This window comes from Pristiophorus japonicus, chromosome 2 (assembly GCF_044704955.1).
Source record: "Pristiophorus japonicus isolate sPriJap1 chromosome 2, sPriJap1.hap1, whole genome shotgun sequence".
Taxonomy (NCBI): Eukaryota; Metazoa; Chordata; class Chondrichthyes; family Pristiophoridae; genus Pristiophorus; species Pristiophorus japonicus.
The window spans coordinates 102,777,668-102,800,798 of record NC_091978.1 but is presented as its reverse complement, the minus strand read 5'-3'; the positions used below and the strand labels follow the sequence as shown (position 1 = coordinate 102,800,798).

The 23,131-nt window shown below is 46.8% G+C and overlaps 1 protein-coding gene across 1 annotated transcript in view; it reads right to left on the bottom strand.

Annotated features, from left to right (window-relative positions):
- LOC139240107 (protein unc-13 homolog B-like) overlaps nucleotides 1-23,131 on the bottom strand; it is an 893,314-nt gene that overhangs the window by 735,567 nt on the left and 134,616 nt on the right. The window contains exon 2 of the mRNA XM_070868486.1: nucleotides 16,059-16,088. Coding sequence (XP_070724587.1) covers nucleotides 16,059-16,088 — 30 coding nt within the window. The remainder of the gene's footprint in view (nucleotides 1-16,058; nucleotides 16,089-23,131) is intronic.

Genomic DNA, 23,131 nt, shown 5'->3' with positions numbered 1-23,131 from the left:
TCTCTTGTGTGGGACCTTGTCGAAAGCCTTCTGAAAGTCCAAATACACCACATCAACTGGTTCTCCCTTGTCCACTCTACTGGAAACATCCTCAAAAAATTCCAGAAGATTTGTCAAGCATGATTTCCCTTTCACAAATCCATGCTGACTTGGACCTATCATGTCACCTCTTTCCAAATGCGCTGCGATAACATCCTTAATAATTGATTCCATCATTTTACCCACTACCGACGTCAGGCTGACCGGTCTATAATTCCCTGTTTTCTCTCTCCCTCCTTTTTTAAAAAGTGGGGTTACATTGGCAACCCTCCACTCCATAGGATCTGATCCAGAGTCGATGGAATGTTGGAAAATGACTGCCAATGCATGTGCTACTTCCAAGGCCACCTCCTTAAGTACTCTGGGATGCAGTCCATCAGGCCCTGGGGATTTATCGGCCTTCAATCCCATCAATTTCTCCAACCCAATTTCTCGACTAATAAGGATTTCCCTCAGTTCCTCCTTCTTACTAGACCCTCTGATCCCTTTTATATCCGGAAGGTTGTTTGTGTCCTCATTAGTGAATACCGAACCAAAGTACTTGTTCAATTGATCTGCCATTTCTTTGTTCTCCGTTATGACATCCCCTGATTCTGACTACGTTTGTCTTTACTAACCTTTTTCTCTTTACATATCTATAGAAGCTTTTGCAGTCTGTTTTAATGTTCCCTGCAAGCTTCCTCTCGTACTCTATTTGCCCTGCCCTGATCAAACCCTTTGTCTTGCTCTGCTGAGTTCTAAATTTCCCCCAATCCCCAAGTTCGCTGCTATTTCTGGCCAATTTGTATGGCACTTTCTTGGCTTTAATACTATCCCCGATTTCCCTTGATAGCCACGGTTGAGCCACCTTCCCTTTTTTATTTTTATGCCAGACAGGGATGTACAATTGTTGTAGTTCATCCATGCGGTCTCTAAATGTCTGCCATTGCCCATCCACTGTCAACCCCTTAAGTATCATTCGCCAATCTATCCCAGCCAATTCACGCCTCATACCTTCAAAGTTACCCTTCTTTAAGTTCTGGACCATGGTCTCTGAATTAACTGTTTCATTCTCCATCCTAATGTCGAATTCCACCAGATTATAGTCACTCTTCCCCAAGGGGCCTCGCACAACGAGACTACTCATTAATCCTCTCTCATTACACAACACCCAGTTTAAAATGGCCTCCCCCCCTCGTTGGTTCCTCGACATATTGGTCTAGAAAACCATCCCTTATGCACTCCAGGAAATCCTCCTCCACCGTATTGCTTCCAGTTTGGTTAGCCCAATCTATATGCATGTTAAAGTCACCCATGATAACTGCTGCACCTTTATTGCATGCACCCCTAATTTCCTGTTTGATGCCCTCCCCAACATCACTGCTACTGTTTGGAGGTCTGTACATAACTCCCACTAACGCTTTTTGCCCTTTGGTGTTCTGCAGCTCTACCCATATAGATTCCACATCATCCAAGCTAATGTCCTTCCTAACTATTGCATTAATCTCCTCTTTAACCAGCAATGCTACCCCACTTCCTTTTCCTTTTATTCGATCCTTCCTGAATGTTGAATACCCTTGGATGTTGAGTTCCCAGCCCTGATTATCCTGGAGCCACATCTCTGTAATCCCAACATCATATCTGTTAACATCTATTTGCACAGTTAATTCATCCACCTTATTATGGATACTCCTTGCATTAAGGCACAAAGCCTTCAGGCTTGTTTTTTTAACACCCTTTGTCCTTTTAGAATTATGATGTAGTGTGGCCCTTTTTGTTTCTTGCCTTTGTTTACTCGGCCTTCCACTATTGCTTTTTACCTTTCTACCATTTGTTTCTGACTCCATATTACTTCGCCCTGTCTCGCTGCATCGGTTCCCATCCCCCTGCCATATTAGTTTAAACACTCCCGAACTGCATGAGCAAATGTTACCCCTAGGACATCAGTTCCAGTCCTGCCCAAGTGCAGATCGTCCCTTTTGTACAGGTCCCACTTCCCCCAGAACTGGTTCCAATGTCCCAGGAATTTGAATCCCTCCCTCTTGCACCACTGCTCAAGCCACGTATTTATTCAAACTATCCTGCTCCCTCTACTCTGATTAGCACGTGGCACTGGTAGCAATCCAGAGATTACTACCTTTGAGGTCCTACTTTTTAATTTAACTCCTAGCTCCCTAAATTCAGCTTGTCGGACCTCTTCCCGCTTCTTACCTATATCGTTGGTACCTACATGTACCACGACAACTGGCTGTTCACCCTCCTTCTCCAGAATGATCTGCAGCCGCTCAGAGACATCATTGACCCTTGTACCAGGGAGGCAACATATCATCCTGGAGTCTCGGTTGTGGCTGCAGAAACTCCTATCTATTCCCCTTACAATAGGGTCCCCTATCACGATAGCTCTCCCACTCTTTTTCCCACCCTTCTGTGCAGCAGAGCCACCCATGGTGCCATGAACCTGGCTGCTGGTGCCTTCCCCTGGTAAGTCATCTCCCCCAACAGTATCCAAAATGGTCACCCATTCACTATCTGTCCTAACCCTTACCTGCGGTGTGACCAACTCACTAAATGTGCTATCCACAACATTCTCAGCATCGCGCGTGCTCCAGAGTGAGTACATCCGCAGCTCCAGTGCCGTCATGCGGTCTGTCAGGAGCTGCAGCTGGACACACTTCCCGCACACAGAGTGTCCCTGACTTCCCACATAGCAGAGGAGGAGCATGACACGGGTCCGAGCTCTCCTGCCATGACTGAACCATTAAATTAATTTACTTACTAAAATTTACTTCAACACCAAACAGCTACTTAGTAGTTCGCTACCAATTAAACCAATCTAAAAGTCAGTCTAAAAGAGAATTATACTTACCAGTCAAACAGCCAACTACTTACCAGCTTGGCTGTGACGTCACCTCTCGATTTCGCACCCCTCTATCTTTCTCTGCAGCTGATTCCAGGGATCGCTGGACTGTCATATGAGGAGAGACTGGATCAACTGGGCCTTTATTCACTGGAGTTTAGAAGGATGAGAGGGGATCTCATAGAAACGTATAAGATTCTGACGCGACTGCACAGGTTAAATGCGGGAAGAATGCTCCCGATGTTGGGGAAGTCCAGAACCAGGGAATATAGTCTTAGGATAAGGGGTAGGTCATTTAGGACTGAGTTGAGGAGAAACTTCTTCACTCACAGAGCTGTTAACCTATGGAATTCCCTGCCGCAGAGAGTTGTTGATGCCAGTTCATTGGATATATTCAAGAGGGAGTTAGATATGGCCCTTACGGCTAAGGGGATCAAGGGGTATAAAGAGAAAGCAGGAAAGGGGTACTGAGGGAATGATCAGCCATGATCTTATTGAATGGCGGTGCAGGCTCAAAGGGCCGAATGGCCAACTCCCGCACTTATTTTCTATGTTTTTATGTTTCTATGTCCCAGCGGATTGGAAAACTACAAATGTAATAGCCCCATTTAAAAGAGGTGGCAGAGAGGAAACAAGAAACTATCGACCAGTAAACATAACATTTGTCGGGAAAATGCTGAAGTCCATTATTAAGGAAGCAGTAGCAGGTCATTTGGAAAAGCATAATTTAGTCAAGCAGAGTCAGCTTGGTTTTATGAAAAGGAAATCATGTTTGATAAGTTTGCTGGATGTTCTTTAAGAATGTAACGAGCAGGGTGGATGAGGGGGAACCCGTGCATGTGGTGTATTTGGATTTCCAGAAAGCATTCAATAAGGTGCCACATAAAAGGTTACTGCACAAGATAAAAGTTCACGGGGTTGGGGGTAATATAATAACACGGGTAGAGGATTAGCTAACTAACAGAAAACAGACAGTCGGGATAAATGGGTCATTTTCCAGTTGGCAAACAGTAACTAGTGGGGTGCCACAGGGATCGGTGCTGGGGCCTCAACTATTTACGATCTATATTAATGATTTGGATGAAAGGACAGAGTGTAATGTAGCCAAGTTTGCTGATGATACAAAGATGGGTGGGAAAGTAAGTTGTGAGGAGGACACAAAAAATCTGCAAAAAGACAGGCTAGCTGAGTGGGCAAAAATTTGGCAAATGGAGTATAATGTGGGAAAGTGTGAGGTTATTCACTTTGGCAGAAAAAATAGAAAAGCAAATTATTATTTAAATGAAGAAAACACAAAAAGTTAGTATGCAGGTACAGTAAGTCATCAGGAAGGCATATGGAATGTTGGCCTTCATTTCAAGGGGGATGGAGTATAAAAGCAGAGAAGTCCTGCTGCAACTGTGCAGGGTATTGGTGAGGCCACAACTAAGGTACTGCGTACAGTTTTGGTCTCCTTATTTAAGGAGGGATGTACTTGCATTGGAGGCAGTTCAGAGAAGGTTCACGAGGTTGATTCCTGAGATGAAGGGGTTGACTTATGAAGAAAGGTTGAGCCTGTACTCGTTGGAGTTCAGAAGAATGAGAGGTGATCTTATTGAGACATACAAGATAATGAGGGGGCTCGACAAGGTAGATGCAGAGAGGATGTTTCCACTGGGGGGCATAGTTTCAGAATAAGGGGTCGTCCATTTAAAACTGAGATGAGGAGGAATTTCTTCTCTCAGAGGGTTGAAAATCTGTGAAATTTTCTGCCCCAGAGAGCTGTGGAGACTGGGTTATTGAATATATTTAAGGCAGAAATAGACAGATTTTTGAGCGATAAGGGAGTAAAGAGTTCTGGGGAGCGGGCAGGGAAGTGGAGCGGAGCCCAAGATCAGATCAGCCATGATCTTATTGAATGGTGGAGCTGGCTCGAGGGGCCCAATGGCCTACTCCTGCTCCATTTTCTTATGTTCTTATGACAGATCGTGCTAAACGGGATAGTTTCAGAACTGATCTAGCAGCCCAAAACTGGGCACCCATGAGGCGCCATCAGCAGCAGCAGAATTGTATTCCACCAAAATCTGTAACCTCGGGGCCCAGTAGATGCCTCACTGTATCATTACCATCAAGCCAGTGAACGAATCCTGGTTCAATGAGGAGTGCAAAACAGCATGCCAGGAGCAGCACCATGCATACCTAAAAATGAGGTGCCAACCTGGGGAAGCTGCAACACAGGACTACAAGCATGCTAAACAGTGAAAGCAGCATGCTATCGACAGGGCTAAGTGATCCCACAATCAACGGATAACATCAAAGCACTACAGTCCTGCCACATCCAGTCGTGAATGATGGTCGACCATTAAACAACTAACGGGAGGAAGGCATTCCAGGAATATCCCCATCCTCAATGATGGTGGTGCCCAGCACGCAATGCAAAAGACAAGGCTGAAGCGTTTGCAACCACCTTCAGCCAAAAATGCCAAATAGATGATCCATTTCGGCTCTCTCCTGATGTCCCCACCATCATAGAAGCCAGCCTTCAGCCAGTTCAATTCACTCCACGTGTTATCAAGAAATGGCTGAGCGTACTAAATATAGCAAAGGCTATGGTCCCCGACAACATCCCGGCTGTCGTGCTGAAGACTTGTGCTCTCGAACGAGCCGTGCCCCTCGCCAAGCTGTTCAGCTACAACACTGGCATCGACCAGACAATGTGGAAAACTGCCCAGGTATGTCCTGTCCACAAAAAGCAGAACAAATCCAATCAGGCCAATTACCACCCCATCAATCTACTTTCAATCATCAGCAAAGTGATGGAAGGGGTCATCAACAGTGCTGTCAAACGGCACTTACTCACCAATACTCAGCTTGGGCTCCAACAGGATCACTCAGCTCCAGATCTCATTACAGCCTTGTCTAAACAGGGACAAAAGAGCTGAATTCCAGTGATAAGGTGCGAGTGACTGCCCTTTACATCAAGGTAACATTTGACCGAGTGTGGCATCAAGGAACCCTAGTAAAATTGAAGTCAATGGGAATCAGGGGGAAAACTCTTCACTGGTTGAAGACATACCTAGCACAAAGGAAGTTGCTTGCGGTTGTTGAAGGTCAATCATCTCAGCCCCAGGACATCGCTGAAGGAGTTCCTCAGGACAGTCTCCTACGCCCAACCATCTTCAGCCGCTTCATCAATGACCTTCCTTCCATCATAAGGTCAGAAGGGGATGTTCACTGATGATTGCACAGTATTCAGTTCCATTCGCAACTCCCCAGATAATGAAGCAATCCATGCCCGCATGCAGCAAGACCAGGACAAAATACAGGCTTGCGATGATAAGTGACAAGTAACTTTCCCAGCCACACATGTGCCAGGCAATGATTATCTCCAACAAGAGAGAATCTAACCATCTCCCCATGACATTCAATGGCATTACCATCGCCGAATTTTTCACCATCAACATCCTGGGGGTTACCATTGACCAGAAACTTAACTGGACCGGCCACATAAATACTGTGGGAACAAGAGCAGGTCAGAAGTTGGGTATTCAGCAGCGAGTGTATCACCTCCTGACTCCCCAAAGCCTTCCCACCATCTACAAGGCACAAGTCAGGAGTGTAATGGAATACTCTACACTTGCCAGGTTGAGTGCAGCTCCAACAACAGTCTAGAAGCTCGACACCATCCAGGGCAAAGCAGCCCGGTTGATTGGCACCCCATCTATTACCTTAAAAATTCCCCTCCACCAGCGGCGCACGATGACTGCCACCGTGCGCCGGTGGTGGAGGGGGTAACCATCTACAAGATGCACTGCAGCAACTCACCAAGGCTTCTTTGGCAGCATCTCCCAAACGCGCAAATTCTACCACCTGGAAGGACAAGGGTAGCAGGCACATGGATACACCATCACCTGCAAGTTCCCCTCCAAGTTACACACTATTCTCACTTGGAAATTTATTGCCGTTCCTTCATAGTCGCTGGTTGAAAATCCTGGAACTTCCTCCCTCCCTGACAGCACTGTGGGACTACCTTGACCACACGGACTGCAGTGGTTCAAGGCGACGGCTCACCACCACCTTCTCAAGGGCAACTAGGGATGGGCAATAAATGCTGGCCTTTCTAGTGAAGCCCATATCCTAGGAACCAATAAAAAAAACCTCTTGGTTAAGAGTTGAAAGTGAATCTCTGACAAAAGATGAGACATAAGTCTTAAAACTGGTCGAAAGATACAGGAGGTGAAGACCTTTATGAATGATGAAGACTCAACTTCAACTAAAGAACAAGACAAAAAGGCAGGTGAACTATTCTTCATTTGTGTTTTCCAAGGACATCTCTTTAGGCCAGCTTAGAACTTTACCATGCCCAAGTATAACGGGCTACTTCAAGACAGTAAGAATTATTAAAAACTCATGTGAAACTTTGCACCTATTTTATCTGGTATTTATAAATGCAATTCAAATGAAATAAAAGGGGAAAACGCTGCTAAAAATCTGACAATGGTTGCCTCTGTTATACTTACTCTGTTGCAAATCAAAGCAATCAGAGCTCAGCAATTGGAATGCAATATTCAAAGGATTGCTGAAGGTTGGCTTGCTGAAACATAGAAACATAGATAATCAGTGCAGGAGTAGGCCATTCGGCTCTTTGAGCCTGCACCACCATTCAATATGATCATGGCTGATCATTCACCTCAGTACCCCTTTCCCGCTTTCTCTCCATACCCCTTGATCCCTTTAGCCATAAGGGCCATATCTAATTCCCTCTTGAATATATCCAATGAACTGGCATCAACGACTCTCTACGGCAGGGAATTCCACAGGTTAACAACTCCCTGAGTGAAGAGGTTCCTCCTCATCTCAATCCTAAATGGCCTACCCCTTATCCTAAGACTGTGTCCCCTGGTTCTGGACTTCCCCAACATCGGGAACATTCTTCCTGCATCTAACCTGTCCCGTCCCGTCAAAATCTTATACGTTTCTATGAGATCCCCTCTCATCCTTCTAAACTCCAGTTGGTCCAGTCTCTCCTCATATGTCAGTCCAGCCATTCCTGGAATCAGTCTGGTGAACCTTCGCTGCACTCCCTCAATAGCAAGAACGTCCTTCCTCAGATTAGGAGACCAAAACTGAACACATTGGTCCAGGTGAGACCTCACTAAGGCCCTGTACAATTGCAGTAAGACCTCCCTGCTCCTATACTCAAATCCCCTAGCTATGAAGGCCAACATGCCATTTGCCTTCTTCACTGCCTGCTGTACCTGCATGCCAACTTTCAATGACTGATGAACCATGACACCTCTTGCACCTCCCCTTTTCCTAATCTGCCACCATTCAGATAATATTCTGCCTTCGTGTTTTTGCCACCAGAGTGGATAACCTCACATTTATCCACATTATACTGCACCTGCCATGCATTTGCCCACTTACCTAACCTGTCCAAATCACCCTGCAGCCTCTTAGCATCCTCCTCACAGCTCACACCACCACCCAGTTTAATGTCATCTGCAAACTTGGAGATATTACACTCAATTCCTTCATCCAAATCATTAATGTATAATGTAAAGAGCTGGGGTCCCAGCACTGAGCCCTGCGGCACTCCACTAGTCACTGCCTCCCATTCCGAAAAGGATCCATTTATCCCGACTCTCTGCTTCCTGTCTGCCAACCAATTTTCTATCCACGCCAGTACATTACCCCCAATACCATGTGCTTTGATTTTGCACACCAATCTCTTGTGTGGGACCTTGTCAAAGACCTTTTGAAAGTCCAAATACACCACATCCACTGGTTCTCCCTTGTCCACTCTACTAGTTACATCCTCAAAAAATTCCAGAAGATTTGTCAAGCATGATTTCCCTTTCATAAATCCATGCTGACTTGGACTGATCCTGTCACTGAAAGTTCTACTTGCTCTGTACAATAAGAGACAAAGGAGGAGGAAATTGGCAACAGACTACTCCTTTTAACACATTTTTGAAAATTAGAATTAGTCCAGAAATGAATGCACATTCTAGTTCAGTTCCCCAAGATAATTTGGGGTTCAGTTCAGAAGTGCTAATTATCCCCACAGTATTTCGCGCAAGTAAGTATTTGAGTGCCAGCCCATACAGTGCGTGTTGGTATGCTGTTTGATTCATGCCCCAGCTTTTTGATCAGGTCTGCTGAGGCCAATTGCAGCACTCTGGTTAAGGTCAAAGGCTACATTTTGCTAGTTTCTCAAGTTTTCCCCCTCCCTGATGCTTTCAACAATGCAAACAAAAATTTATATGACCTACTGCCAATCGGTTCTTACCATGATTATACAAAACATAAAAATGATGGACAGGAAAAAACATCCCAACTTCATTTTGGAATAACCTCATGGCACTGGTTGTGAACCTTCAAACAGCCACATGTCTCCTGCTCAGCAGCCTTCAGCACACAACCCTGCATGATGTGCACATGATTGGCATTGCCCCTACCCACATACTCAACACTACATTTATCACTCTTAAAAGACTGTAATCTATTTTTCTCATCTAAGGTCCTTACACCCGGACATTTCTTTGCATCATCCGCCAACTTGTGGATAGTGTTTTCATCCAGATCATTGATAAAGATGGTTGATAAGCAACAGTCCTGAGGCAGAAGAACAACAACTTGCCTTTAAGTCCCAGCTTTTTGGTCCCTGCTGAGACCAAATGCAGCACTCTGGCTAAGGTCAGAGGCGACATTTTGCTAGTTTCTCAAGTTTTCCCCTCCCTGATGCTTTCAACAATCCCAACGTGCTTCACAGGAGCGTTATCAAACAAAATTTGATGCTGAGTCGCAGAAAGAGATATTAGGACAGATGACCAGAAACAAAATCTTGGTCAAAGAGATTTTAAGGAGAGTTTTAAAGAGAGAGGTCGAGAAGCAGAGAGGTTTAAGGAGGGAGTTCCAGATTTTAGGGTCTCGCTAGCTGAATGCACAGCCGCCAAAGGTGGAGTGATTAAAATAGAGCCAGTTCACGGATGTCGTTCAATTACCACTTGCACACACAAAGCAATCGGACTAGGATACTAAAATAGGAGTGCCAGCTTAGCCATTTTACAAAGTTTAATACAAGTAAAGAACCAACACATAAACTGTACCGATAGATCAGTGTGTTTAGAGTTTTAGTCTGTCATGATCTGCGAGATCAAGTTAGGAACCTGGTTACCTTAACTGCCCAAGTGACTCCTTCAATGTGTTGTACCAGCAACTTAGGTTCAATTTGGCAGCAGTTTGTTTGAACAAAATTTGTTTGCAAAGTGAAATGCTCACAAGAACACACAGCATTTCTATTTTCCAAGACCATTGGGAGTCATAAAGTGACAGACAACTATGATGAGTGTCAACAGTAAAGTCCTGCTGAAAAATCTGTCTGTGATGATTTATGAAACTAAATACTAACTGTTGTTTTATGGCAATCATCGGCAAATTACCACGCCATAAAATTGTAGCAATTATGCCACAATCATTAATCTTTCAAGAGTAGTGTGCACAGTTCAAATCTCTATACTATGGCAGATGGAATGGGGGAAGATTCGTGTTAACTATGAACACCAGCACAGACTAGTTGGACCATACACCCAAACTTTATGCTGTATATTCCTTGTCATTCTACGTAATTCGGAGGTCACCACACATATGGCACGATGCCCACAACAAAGAAAATGCAGAAAATATCAAAAAAAAACTGCCGCCAAATTTTTCTTTAAACGTGTATATATGGAAGTAATTTCTCGGTAATTTCAACCATGAAGGGCTTCTAAGATGATCATGAAAATATTCATGTTGGAGCCTTCTCCTTCCAGCAGCTCATATCAAATCAACTCTACTATGGTTCCAAATTAAGCGAGATCCAATACTCTATTACAACCAGATCAGTCAACTTCATTTCAAGTAAACTGTTTTGTATGTAAACATTACCAATGTTTAAGACTTGCCACCAGGGAGGCGCATCGTGGGAGACCCAAGGGTCACCTGCACACCCTGGGTAAGCAGGTATAAAAGGCAGTCTACCATGCTGCTTCCTCACTCTGGAGTTACATTAAAGAGACCATGGTCACAACAGTTTGAGCTTACACTATACAGTCTTGTGGAGTTATTCTGAACATAACAATTGGCGATGAGTAACACTCACGAACTTTCACACTGTCATGGCTGCCGTTGGTATTCTTGAGAGATTTGTTGAAGGTGATGATTGGGAAGCCTTCGTTGAGGGGCTTGGCCAACACTTCGTGGCCAACGAGCTGGAAAAGGAAGAAACCACGGTCAAGCATAGGGCGATTCTCTTCACCGTTTGCGGGTCCACGATATATGGCCTCATCAAAAATCTGCTAGTACTGACGAAACCAACGGAGGAGACATATGAAGAGTTGTGCGCGCTGGTTCAGGAACACCTCAAGCCGAAGGAGAGCATCTTGATGGTCAGGTATCACTTTTATACGCACCATCGCTCAGAGGACCAGGACATGGTCGGCAATGTCGCCGACCTAAGACGCCTTGCGGGATTTTTGCTGGATTTTTGGGGGAAATGTTGCAGGACTTTTTCATGCTTAGAATCGGCCACGAGGTCATTCTTTGCAAACTGCTGTCTGCCGAATCCCTAGATCTGAGCAAGGCCATCACAATAGCCCAGGTTTTTATGTTCATGAACGATAACACTTAACAGATATCATTGCATATCGAAGCTCAACGACAAGTACTGTGCATAAAATAACGCCTTCAGCAGGCAGAACTGTACATGGCAGGGCCTACACGCCCGCAGAGGCCAGACCTGGGATGACTCAGAATCCGCCGTGGGGCGTGAATGCGAATCCATTCGCACCATGTTGGCGCTGTGGGGGTAATCATCGAATCCATCAATGTTGATTCAAGCACGACGTGTACAAGGACTGTGGAACAATGGGGCAGCTCCAGCGAATGTGCAGGTGTGCTGCGACTCACCACGTGGCAGAGTTGGCAGAAGATGACCGATCCGGCGCAGATCACGCTGAATGAGTAAGAAAGGCAACTCAACCCGAAGCTGAAGAGGAAGTGTATGGGGTACACATCTTCACCATCAAAAGCCTTCAGATAATGTTAAATGTCAAATTAAACGGCATTTCAGTTTCCATGGAATTGGACACAGGGGCGAGTCAATCAATTATGAGCCTGAAGGCTTTTGAGAAACTGTGGGGCAACAAGGCACAAAGGCCAAAACTAAGCCCGATCCACACCAAGCTGCGCACTTACACCAAAGAGCTCATACCAGTCATTGGCAGTGTGGCAGTGAAGGTATCGTACGATGGAGCTGTGCATGATTTACCACTATGGATTGTACCAGGCGATGACCCAGAAGCTGGCTAGGAAAGATCTGATGGAACTGGGACGACATCAAAGCACTGTCTTCGGTGGATGACGCCTCGTGCGCCCAAGTGCTAAACAAATTCCCATCGTTATTCGAGCCAGGCATCGGCAACTTCACAGGCGCCAAAGTGCAGATCCATCTACTCCCTGATGCACGACCCATTCATCACAAGGCCTGAGCGGTTCCATACATGATGCGAGAGAAAGTCGAGATCAAGCTGGACAGACTTCAACGAGAGGGGATCATATCGCCAGTCGAGTTCAACGAGTGGGCCAATACAATTGTTCCAGTGTTGAAGAGCGATGGGACAGTTAGAATCTGCGGTGACTACAAGGTAACGATCAACCGGGTCTCGTTACAGGACCAGTACCCACTCCCCAAAGCGGATGACCTGTTCACAACGCTAGCGGTGGGGGGGGGGGGGGGGAAAAGTCATTCACCAAGCTGGATCTAACCTCTGCTTACATGACACAGGAACTGGCTGAACCGTCAAAAAAATTGATGTGCCTCAACACACACAAAGGACTGTTTATATATCACAGATGCCCCTTTGGGATTCGCTTGGCTGCGGCCATCTTCCAGAGGAACGTGGAGAGTCTGCTGAAATCTGTTCCACGCACCATGGTGTTTCAAGACGACATCTTGATCACTGGCCGCAATACCACCGAACACTTGCACAACCTGGAAGAAGTTCTAAAGTGACTGGACATTGTGGAACTCAGGCTGAAACGCTCCAAGTGTGTTTTCCTGGTGCCAGAGGTCGAATTTCTGGAGAGAAAGATTGCGGCGGACGGCATCAGACCCACGGACTCCAAGACGGAGGCCATCAAGAATGCACTCAGACCACAGAATGTGACGGAGCTGCGCTCGTTCCTAGAACTCAACTATTTTGGTAACTTTCTACCGGGGTTGAGCACTTTGCTGGAACCATTGCATTTATTGCTATACAAGGATGACGACTGGGTTTGGGGTAAATCTCAAGAGACAGCCTTTAACAAGACCAGAAACCTGTTATGTTCTAACAAGTTACTTTTATTATATGACCAGTGTAAATATTTAGTACTAGCTTTTGATGCATTTTCGTATGGGGTCAGTTGTGTGTTACAGAAAGCCAATGGGTCAGGCAAACTGCACCCGGTTTCATATGCGTCCAGAAGCTTATCTAAGGCTGAAAGAGCCGACAGCATGGTTGAGAAAGAAGCATTAGCATGCGTATACGAGGTTAAGAAAATGCACCAATACCGATTTGGACTCCAGTTCGAGATCGAAACCGACCACAAGCAGCTCATTTCGCTGTTCTCAGAAAACAAAGGTATTAACACCAATGCTTTGTCCCGCATCCAAAGATGGGCACGAACGTTATCTGCGTATGACTATATAATCCACCACAGACCAGGCACTGAGAACTGTGCTAATGCCCTCAGTCGGCTATCATTGCCCGCCATTGGGGTGGAAATGGCGCAACCCGCAGACTTGCTCCTTGTAATGGATGCTTTTGAGAGCGAGGTGTCACCCATCACGGCTCGCCAGATCATGACCTGGACTAGCCAGGACCCTATGCTATCACTAGTAAAAAGCTGTGTCCTCAATGGGAGCTGGTCGGCGGTTCCAGGGGAAATGCAAGACGAAATTAAGCCGTTCCACTGACGCAAGGATGAAATGTCCATCCGTTCGAACTGCCTCCTATGGGAGAATCATGTAATTTTTATACGCGACCTTCACAGTACCCACCCAGGCATAGTCATGATGAAGGCTATCGCCAGGTCGCACGCTTGGTGGCCTGACATTGACTCGGAATTGGAGTCATGCGTACACCAATGTAACACTTGCTCACAGTTGAGTAATGCACCAAGGGCACTGAGTCTGTGGTAATAGCCCTCCAAACCATGGTCCAGGGTCCACGTAGATTTTGCTGGCCCCTTTCTAGGCAAGATGTTCCTTGTAGCAATGAACGCTTACTCTAAATGGATTGAATGTATAATAATGTCGTCATGTATGGCCACTGCCACCACTGAAAGCCTCCGGGCTATGTTCGCCACCCATGGTTTGCCCGACGTCCTTGTTAGTGACAATGAATCATGTTTCACCAGCTTGGAAGTCAACGAGTTTCCGACCCGCAATGGCATCAAGCATGTCAGGTCTGTGCCATTTAAGCCCGCATCCAATGGTCAAGCGGCACGGGCGGTCCAAACTATCAAACAGAGCTTGAAACTTGTGATGGATGGTTCCCTGCAGACCCGGTTATCTCAGATTCTGCTCAGCTACCACACGCGACCCCACTCGCTTACCGGGAATCCCCCTGCAGAATTGCTATGAAGAGAGCACTGAAAACTAGGCTCTCCTTAGTTTACCCGGATTGCAATGATCATGTAGAAACCCGGCGTCACCGGCATAACGTGTACTACGATCGCGCGGCTGTATCATGTGGCATTGAGGTTAATGACCCTTTGTTTGTTATTAATTACGGTCATGGTCCCAAATGGGTTGCTGGCACTGTGTTAACCAAGGAGAGGAATGGAGTGTTTGTTGACAAACTTTTGAATGGACAAACATGCAGAAAGTACTTGGATCAGACCAAACTGCGGTTCACTGACAACCAAGAACAGTTTGAAGAGGACATTAACATCAATGATCCACCCACACACACCCAACCAACAATCGACCTCGTGGTCAACCACGAGGATGAACCCACCATGCCCGACAGTCCAATCAAACCAGCCACACCGCAGTGCAGCAATGATCCGACCGACTCACCCATGCCAGGACTTCAACTCAGGCGATCAACCCGGGAATGCGGAGCCCCGGATCGCCTCAACTTCTAAATAACTTGTATCTAAGACTTTGCGGGGGGGGGGGGGAATGATGTTATGTATGTAAACATTACCTCTGTGTTAGACTTGCCACCAGAGGGCGCACCGTGGGAGACCCAAGGGTCACCAGCACACCCTGGGCAAGCATGTATAAAAGGCAGTCTACCATGCTGCTTCTTCACTCTGGAGTTACATTAAAGAGACCAAGGTCACAACAGTTTGAGCTTACAATATACAGTCTTGTGGAGTTATTCTGAAAACATAAACAGTAACAGCATTTAGAATTGGATTGAGCCCCATTTTAAAATGGAGCCTCTCTTGAAAATTAACTTTTGGGTTTTTTTCCTCTCTTCTCCACCGACATAATTTGAATTTGAACAAAGCAAAACATCACAGAAAGCTACAAATGAACACATTTAAATGCAGTGTTCAATCTGAATTTTCCTCTGGAGGTCATTTGACTTAGTTCGAGGATAATAGACATCCTTATGGTCATGTTAAAAGTAAAAGCACAAGCTGTAATTCTGTACCCGACCACAGAAAACAAAATACTTTTTTTTCCAACTTAAGCATTTCGTGCTTAATTCCCTTCTAAAACAAGACAAGCACTTCTTCAAATAAATGGTTCAAATTCTGGTTCGAACACAATTAAATAATACTTAGCTTTGCAACACTAGTACGACTACTACCAAAAATTAATTTTCATGGGATTTAATTTTCATGGGATTTTGTTGTACAAATTAATTTCCCTATTCAGTTTAGCATTCAGAATTGCAATAATACCCATTCCTTAATTTGAAGTCCAGAAAAGTAAAATTCCTGTTTTTAGGGCCACATTTGAATTAGGGACACTTAATAGCATACAATCCCAGACATGCGCAGCAGGGAAAAACAGCAATTCCGTTGTTACCATGCTATGAAAACATCCCTTCCACTTAAAAAAAATCTCAACACTTTCGTATCATTTTACAAACTTATGATAGCACCAAAACACAACATAGCAAGAAATTGTGTTCTTAATCCAATCCATGAATCTTACCTGGAGATCCACTGAGGCTGGCTTTCTTAACTACAAAAGGCAGAGGGAAGAAAAAAAGAAAAACATTAACTCCAAGGAATAATTATTTCAATACATTCGTAATACAGATGTAAACAAACAAAGAAAGCCGGTTGTGCAATTAATCAGCATTTCCCGAGATTGGTCCATTGAGCTTCTTACTGAACAACGACAGTCATCACAAGATTATGTGGAACTAACTGGCTAAAAATCCAATTGCAAACTAACTTGCTGGAATTGTTGGTAGCTTTGAAGCTACAATATTGCTGCAGAAACTCTTAGTTGATAGAAATGGTCTTAAAGCTATACTTTCTATTAATTCAAGGTCACTTAATTCAAATTGTCTGAAAACCAAGTTCAAAATTATCAGTTGATTGCAGTACCCTGAATTTAATAGGTCATCACCTCCTGTTATTCTTTGAGAGCTCATAGAACCAGTCTTTTCAATCGCTTCCAAGGGTAGCGGCTAGTACTATGATTGGCAAGCATCCAGGGTCTAAGAATTGAGGAGTTCACTATAAAATCCAATCAACTTTTGAATTAACAATGCTAGGCCAGTTTGTATTGAGAAAAGTTAGTCACCTTCAGTTCGCACTTAAATATTTGGGCATCCAAAGTACCAGCCATCTACAAAAAAACACGCAGGTGCCGAAATTGAGCCCTGCCCCAAACGGGGCGCACCTACCGTTTTTACAAGTTTTTCTCCACCCCAATCCATGGGGCGGAGAATCCGGCGAAGTTTAGGACTAGGAATATTTTATTTTGGTCGGGCCGGATGTCATGTCATATCAGCGGTGCCTAAGTGCGGGCGGGTCGGAAAAGCCGTCACTCCGAGTCATCAACACCGCGCTGAGAGATCACAATATCCCTCCCCTTCAGTTAAAGGGGAGGGCCGCTGCGAACTCTGCAAAGTTTTTGGTTAGATCCACTGGGCCACCAGGGAAGGTTTCGGCCGGGTCACTGGCCTGGCACCCAAGAGGTTGCCTGTTGACGGCCCAGCTGAACCCGTGGGCATAATTGTCGGCCCTGAAGTCGGCTGACCATAAAAAATAAAAAGGAGTCGCCGGCAGCACAACCTCCCCTTTAAGGGCAAACGCGTCGCCCAACCAGAGACAGCCGCCCGCTGGGGAAAGCTGTCAGTGGTACCAATCGGCGCCGCTCCCGCGGGGCAATTCCGCACGGGTCAATTTCCCGCAGGGCAATACCACGGGAGGGGCGGAAAGGAGGTTGTTGCCGGGAAAACAGGTGGAGTGGAAACCCAATTCCTCCTCTTCGGCCCGGAGGCAATTTCGGACGGGTTGGCCCATCCGTTCGCCCCTGGTCGGTAAGACCTCATGGCTCTAGTCCCACCTCTTAGAGGTGGTAATGGAGCTTATGGAGAAGGACGATTTTGGCTCTGCACTATAAAATGATGAGTTTGTCAGCATTCAAGTAAAATGTACCACAAAACTAGTCATCCATTTGAAATCCAGAATTTACTCAAATTTACATCCAAAACGTTGCTGGGCCTAAAAATTGCAAAATCAATCGTCCATTTTGTTAAAGATTCACCATTCATGAAAACATGCCTTTGGCATTTTCTAATGTATTTCTTAATTTGTTTAAAATTCTACACAGTACAAATCCTGCTGAAAGGAGAACATTTGCACACAATATCATTTTAAAAATTGCACAAAACACATGAATCTTCTTACCCCTTTAATGAAATAATGTTTGCCAAAAACACACAAACCATGCTTCTCCAAGTTTACTGGAACTACATATATAGGCCCCAAATTTCCCCAGCCGCTTAGAATGGCGTAATTCGATGCGGTGCGCCGACTTCCTGCGGGGAAAAAAGCGTCAAAAATCTACCTTTGAATTTGGCCACTCCCTCGTCGTCTGGATCCATCAGCGTCGCACAGCAGAGCCTGGGGCGGGGGATGGGGGGGTGCGGAGCTTTGGCCGCGCTTGCTCAGCGCGGCAAGCAGGGGGGCGCAGCTTGGGCCCAGTGTGTTGTGCCAGCAGGGACACGCATGACCGTTTGAGCGTGCACGCGTGCGCAATGGGCGGTCCAGCTTGTGCGCATGCGCAGTGCACCAGGAAGCTTGGCAATCGGCCAATTAAAGGGAGAGCGTCCTCAGAATAATTGGTTATGGATCACATATAAAATTGAGGTCTGAATATTGATTTTTATGTGGCTGAGGAAGTGGAAAGGAGTGCTGGATAGGTGTAAGAGAGATCTTTGAACATTACCTGTGTTTGAGTCCAATAGACGAATGGCGCAAGAGTGTGCAAGACAAACCAAGAATTTCCTCCATGAGGAAGAGGAGAAATTAGTGACTGTAATTGAGGAGAAATGGCTGGAGCTGGATATCAGCAAGAGTGGTCCGTCAAAAGTTTCACCCAAGGAAATGAGAAAAAGATGGAACTTCGTTGCAGAAGAATTTTCCACTGGGGTCAACACCGCAAGATCTGGAAGCCAGTGCAAGAAGAAATGGCAGGACATTGGTCAAGTAGTGAGTGTAAGTAATATCTTCATCTTTAAATTGAATTGCGATGGAAAATGTCAGCATCTGTATGTGTCCCACCCATCAGAAGCGCACCATGTCTGACAATTAATATTTTCATCGTTGCAGAAGAAATTGGCCCACAACAAGAGGGAGAGAACTCGAACAGGAGGAGGTCCGCCAAATCTGCACCAACTGTCACCCCTGGAACAGAGGGTTGCTGCCTTGCTGAGTCGCACCGGCAGAAAAAGAATCAGCTCTGCACAAGCTGGATCCACACGCGAGGGGGAGTCATTAAAATGCATAGTGGCCCTTCAAATCAACCTGCTGACTGGCCTGCGACGCATGAGACTACTCACGCCACCCATCCTGACCCCTCCTGTGTTGCTAACCATTTGACTGTTATGTTGTCTTTTGCAGAAAAAACTCCTCAAGATCCTGAGTATCCAGATGCGTGCGCTCCAGACCAAGGCGGGTGGGGGGAGGAGGGGTCCATGGAAATGTGTGCTCAGGAGAATGCTGACCGCGATATGGAACAGGTCATATCACAGGGCATCACACTGCCAGAACCCTCCATTAGCTCCTCGGTAACCTTCCATGGGTTCACACCTTCTTAGGTCGCGGGTCCGAGTGGCAGTCGGGAAATGCATCCCAGCCGCGCCTCGCACTGGAGGGGTGCCACTAGACAGACCCACGGCGAGGAGAGGGAGAAGCCGACCAGTCTCTACTGAGAGGCAGCCCTCAGCAGTGGTTCATCAGGTTGTTTCATTGGGTGAGGAGACCAATGCCCTCACAAGATTACTCGTGGTGGCCGTCAGTGGGGTTCATGATGAGGTCACGACACTGTTGGGTGAAATCTCTGCACTAAGACGGGAAGTCAGGGGGGCATTTCAGAAGGTGTGCAGACAATAGCAGATGCCATGATGGAGCTGGCTTCTGCAATAAGGGCACAAAGGCCGGAAACTCAAATGCCACTCCCACATCACTCCATGCACCAGCCACCGGTCAGACCCAAGCCGGGCCCCCAACTGCCCCCCCCCCACCCACCACCATCACCGACCCTATAAGGAAGTGCACTTTCCCCGAGATGTGGGTGAGGGATGGGTGCAGACTTTCTTTCCTGTTGTGGCTGTTGTTGGTATCGTTGAAGTGCACTGTAAAATTTACAATAAAAGATATTTTGCATCAAAACTGAATCATCCTCCATTAGGACCACGCAACATTTAGGGCCAACTGTAAAAGGTAAAAATCCTTCACCCCTGCAGTCATGCATGCCTGCCGCCCCTAGCCCTGGCGGGAGGGCGAGCCGGTGCGTTCTGCAGTCGGCAAGGTAGGACTGCTCTATTTCCTGCAGCTGATTTATCTTTCATTTATTTGTGATGATGTTGCGCAGCTGTTGTGCTGAAGATGTTGTAATGTTGTGCTGATATTGTGAAGATCTTTCGTGCTTTGGAATCCTCTAACTCACCTCCCTGCCCCCCACCCCAACTCTATCTCTGGTTGCCTGCACTGATCTCTTCAATGTAAGTAAGGTTTTTCTGTACCTACAAAAGTGGCCACATACACTGGCCCAAGTTAGTTTGGAGTAACTTTCAGCTGGCCAAATTTGCTTCTATGGCCAGAAGAGGTGTAAGTGGCTTATCACGCCCCCTTTTGGAGAGAACAAACTAAACTGTAATAAAAAGCGAAGGTCATAGAGTGGCCTTGTCCCTGGAATGTGCCTCGTGTGGTTGCATGCTGCAGAGTAAGGACATTACATTGGCGACGAGAAACGGGAATTCACGACCCACGAGAATGGCCACCTGGAGCACAGAGGAATGGTACTGTGTTGGGGAAGACTGGGACGATTTTGTCGAGAGGCTTCAGCAAAGCAACGTAACGTAACTAAAGACTGGCTGGGGGATGCAGCGGTCGACAAGCGACGGGCTCATCCCCTGACCATCTGCGGGCCAAAGACTTATGCGCTCATGAAGGACTTACTGGCACCCGAAAAGCTGTCGGACAAAACCTTTGAAGAGCTCAGCAAATTAGTCGGGGAGCATCTCAAACCGGTGAGCAGCATACACATGGCTCGACACAGATTCTACACCCACCGACGTCGTGAAGGACAGAGCATACTGGACTTTGTAGCGGACCTCTGGCGTTTGGCCAGCCTCTAAGTTCACAGGCGCCTGCAGGGGGGAGATGCGAAGGGACTTCTTCATCGAGGGTATCGGTCATGCGGGAATTTTTCGCAAGTTAATTGAGGCCAAGGACTTGGCCTTAGAAGCGGCAGTGTTGTTAGCTCAAACTTTCATGATGGGGGAGGAAGAGTCGAAAATGATTTACACGCGCAATTCTGCCTCTAACGCGGCGATGGATCAGGGAGTCAACATCATAAATGCTACTCAGAGCCCCACAGGCAGGCAGGGGCAGTCCGACATTTACCAGGCAGCAATAGATCCCAGAGCAGGATCTCAACAGAGACAATGACAGGCTGAATGGACGTTCACGCCATCACATTGGACAATGCGGCCCGGGATGGGGCTATTGACACCCATGAAGAGAGTACTTAAGAGCAGTCAAAGGGACAGTCAGCCTGGAATTCCTGGCCATTGTACCTTTGTCCCCAACAATGGAAACTTTAACTCATGCTGGAGGTGTGGGGGAAAACACTCAGCCAGAGCTTGCAGATTCCAACATTTGGTCTGCAGAAACTGCAATCTCAGTGGCCATTTAGCCCGAATGTGTAGAAAACCTGCAACCAAACTGATATATGAGACAGAGGGACCAGGAGAGGGTTTCGTGAGGCAGGATGACTTTTGGGGCAAATCGATGGACGCCGAGGTTCAGCGGGTCCATGCGGCGAATATTCACAGTTCATACACCAAAACGTCACCAATGATGATGAGGGTTTTGTTGAACGGCATCCCAGTACGCATGGAGCTGGACACTGGGGCCAGCCAGTCATTCATGGGCGTTCAGCAACTCGAGAAGCTATGGCCACTCAAAGCCAGTAGACCCAAATTAGAACGTATTGAGACACAATTACGGGCTTACACCAAGGAAATCATTCTGTTGCTCGGCAGTGCAATGATGGCTGTCACACACTATGGGTTAGTGAACCGGCTGCCACTCTGGATTGTCCCGGGCAATGGTCCCGCTCTGTTGGGGAGGAGCTGGTTAGCCGAGATGAACTAGAAATGGGGGGATGTTCACGCAATGTCCTCGGTGGAGCGAAGTTCGTGCTCACAAGTCCTACAACAATTCGAGTCACTATTCCAACCTGGCATCGGGACTTTTAAAGGCACTAAAGTAGTGATAGACATCACCTCGGACGCCAGGCCAGTGCACCACAAAGCCAGAGCAGTGCCATATGTGATACGAGAAAAAAATCATGTGAACTGGACCGGCTGTTGCGAGAGGGCATCATCTCGCCTGTTGAATTCAGGGACTGGGCGAGCCCCATTGTTCTCCTTCTAAAAGCGGATGGTTCTGTCAGGATCTGTGGCGACTACAAGGCCACCATCAATTGGGTGTCCCTACAAGACCAATACCCGCTCCAAGAGCGGAGGACCTCTTCACCGCGCTGGCAGGCGGCAAGCTGTTCATCAAGTTGGACCTCACTTCAGCCTGTATGACCCAGGAACTGGCCGATGAATCCAAACTACTGACCACCATCACCATGCACAAGGGACCGTTTGCGTCTAACAGGTGCCCATTTGGCATTCAATCAGCGGCCGCAATTTTTCAACGTAACATGGAAAGCCTGCTTAAATCCATTCCTGGAACGATCGTATTCCAGGACGACATCCTCATCAGGGGTCGAGATACCGAGGAACACCTACACAACCTGGAGGAGGTGCTATGCCGACTGGACCGGGTAGGCCTGCGACTCAAGAAGTCTAAATGTGTGTTTTTAGCTCCTGAGGTTGAGTTTCTGGGCAGGACGATTGCTGCAGATGGGATTCGGCCCACCGAATCCAAAACAGAGGCGATTCGATGAGCACCCAGGCCCTGCAACACATTGGAGCTGCGTTCATTCCTGGGACTGTTGAACTATTTCGGGAGCTTTCTGCCGAACTTGAACACGTGCTCCTGCGGAAGGGTTGCGATTGGTTTGGGGGAACTGTCAGGAACGGGCTTTTGATCGGGTGTGAAACCTACTTTGTTGAAACAAATTGTTGACCCTGTACGGCCCCTGTAAATGTTTAGTTCTGACTTGTGATGCATCGTCCTATGGGGTTGGGTGCGTGTTGCAGCAGGGTAATGCTGAGGGTCAGCTACAACCTGTGGCTTATACCTCCAGGTCGCTCTCTCAAGCAGAATGAGGATATGGCATGGCCGAAAAGGAAGCACTTGCATGTGTCTATGGTGTAAAAAAAATGCATCAGTACCTCTTCGGTAGGAAGTTTGAATTAGAGACGGACCACAAGCCACTCACATCCCTGTTGTCAGACAGCAAGGCTGTCAATGCCAACGCATCAGCTCGCATTCGGTGGTGGGCCCTCACGCTAGCTGCTTATGACTACTCCATCCAGCATCAGCCCGGCACTGAAAACAGAGCTGACGCACTCAGCAGGCTCC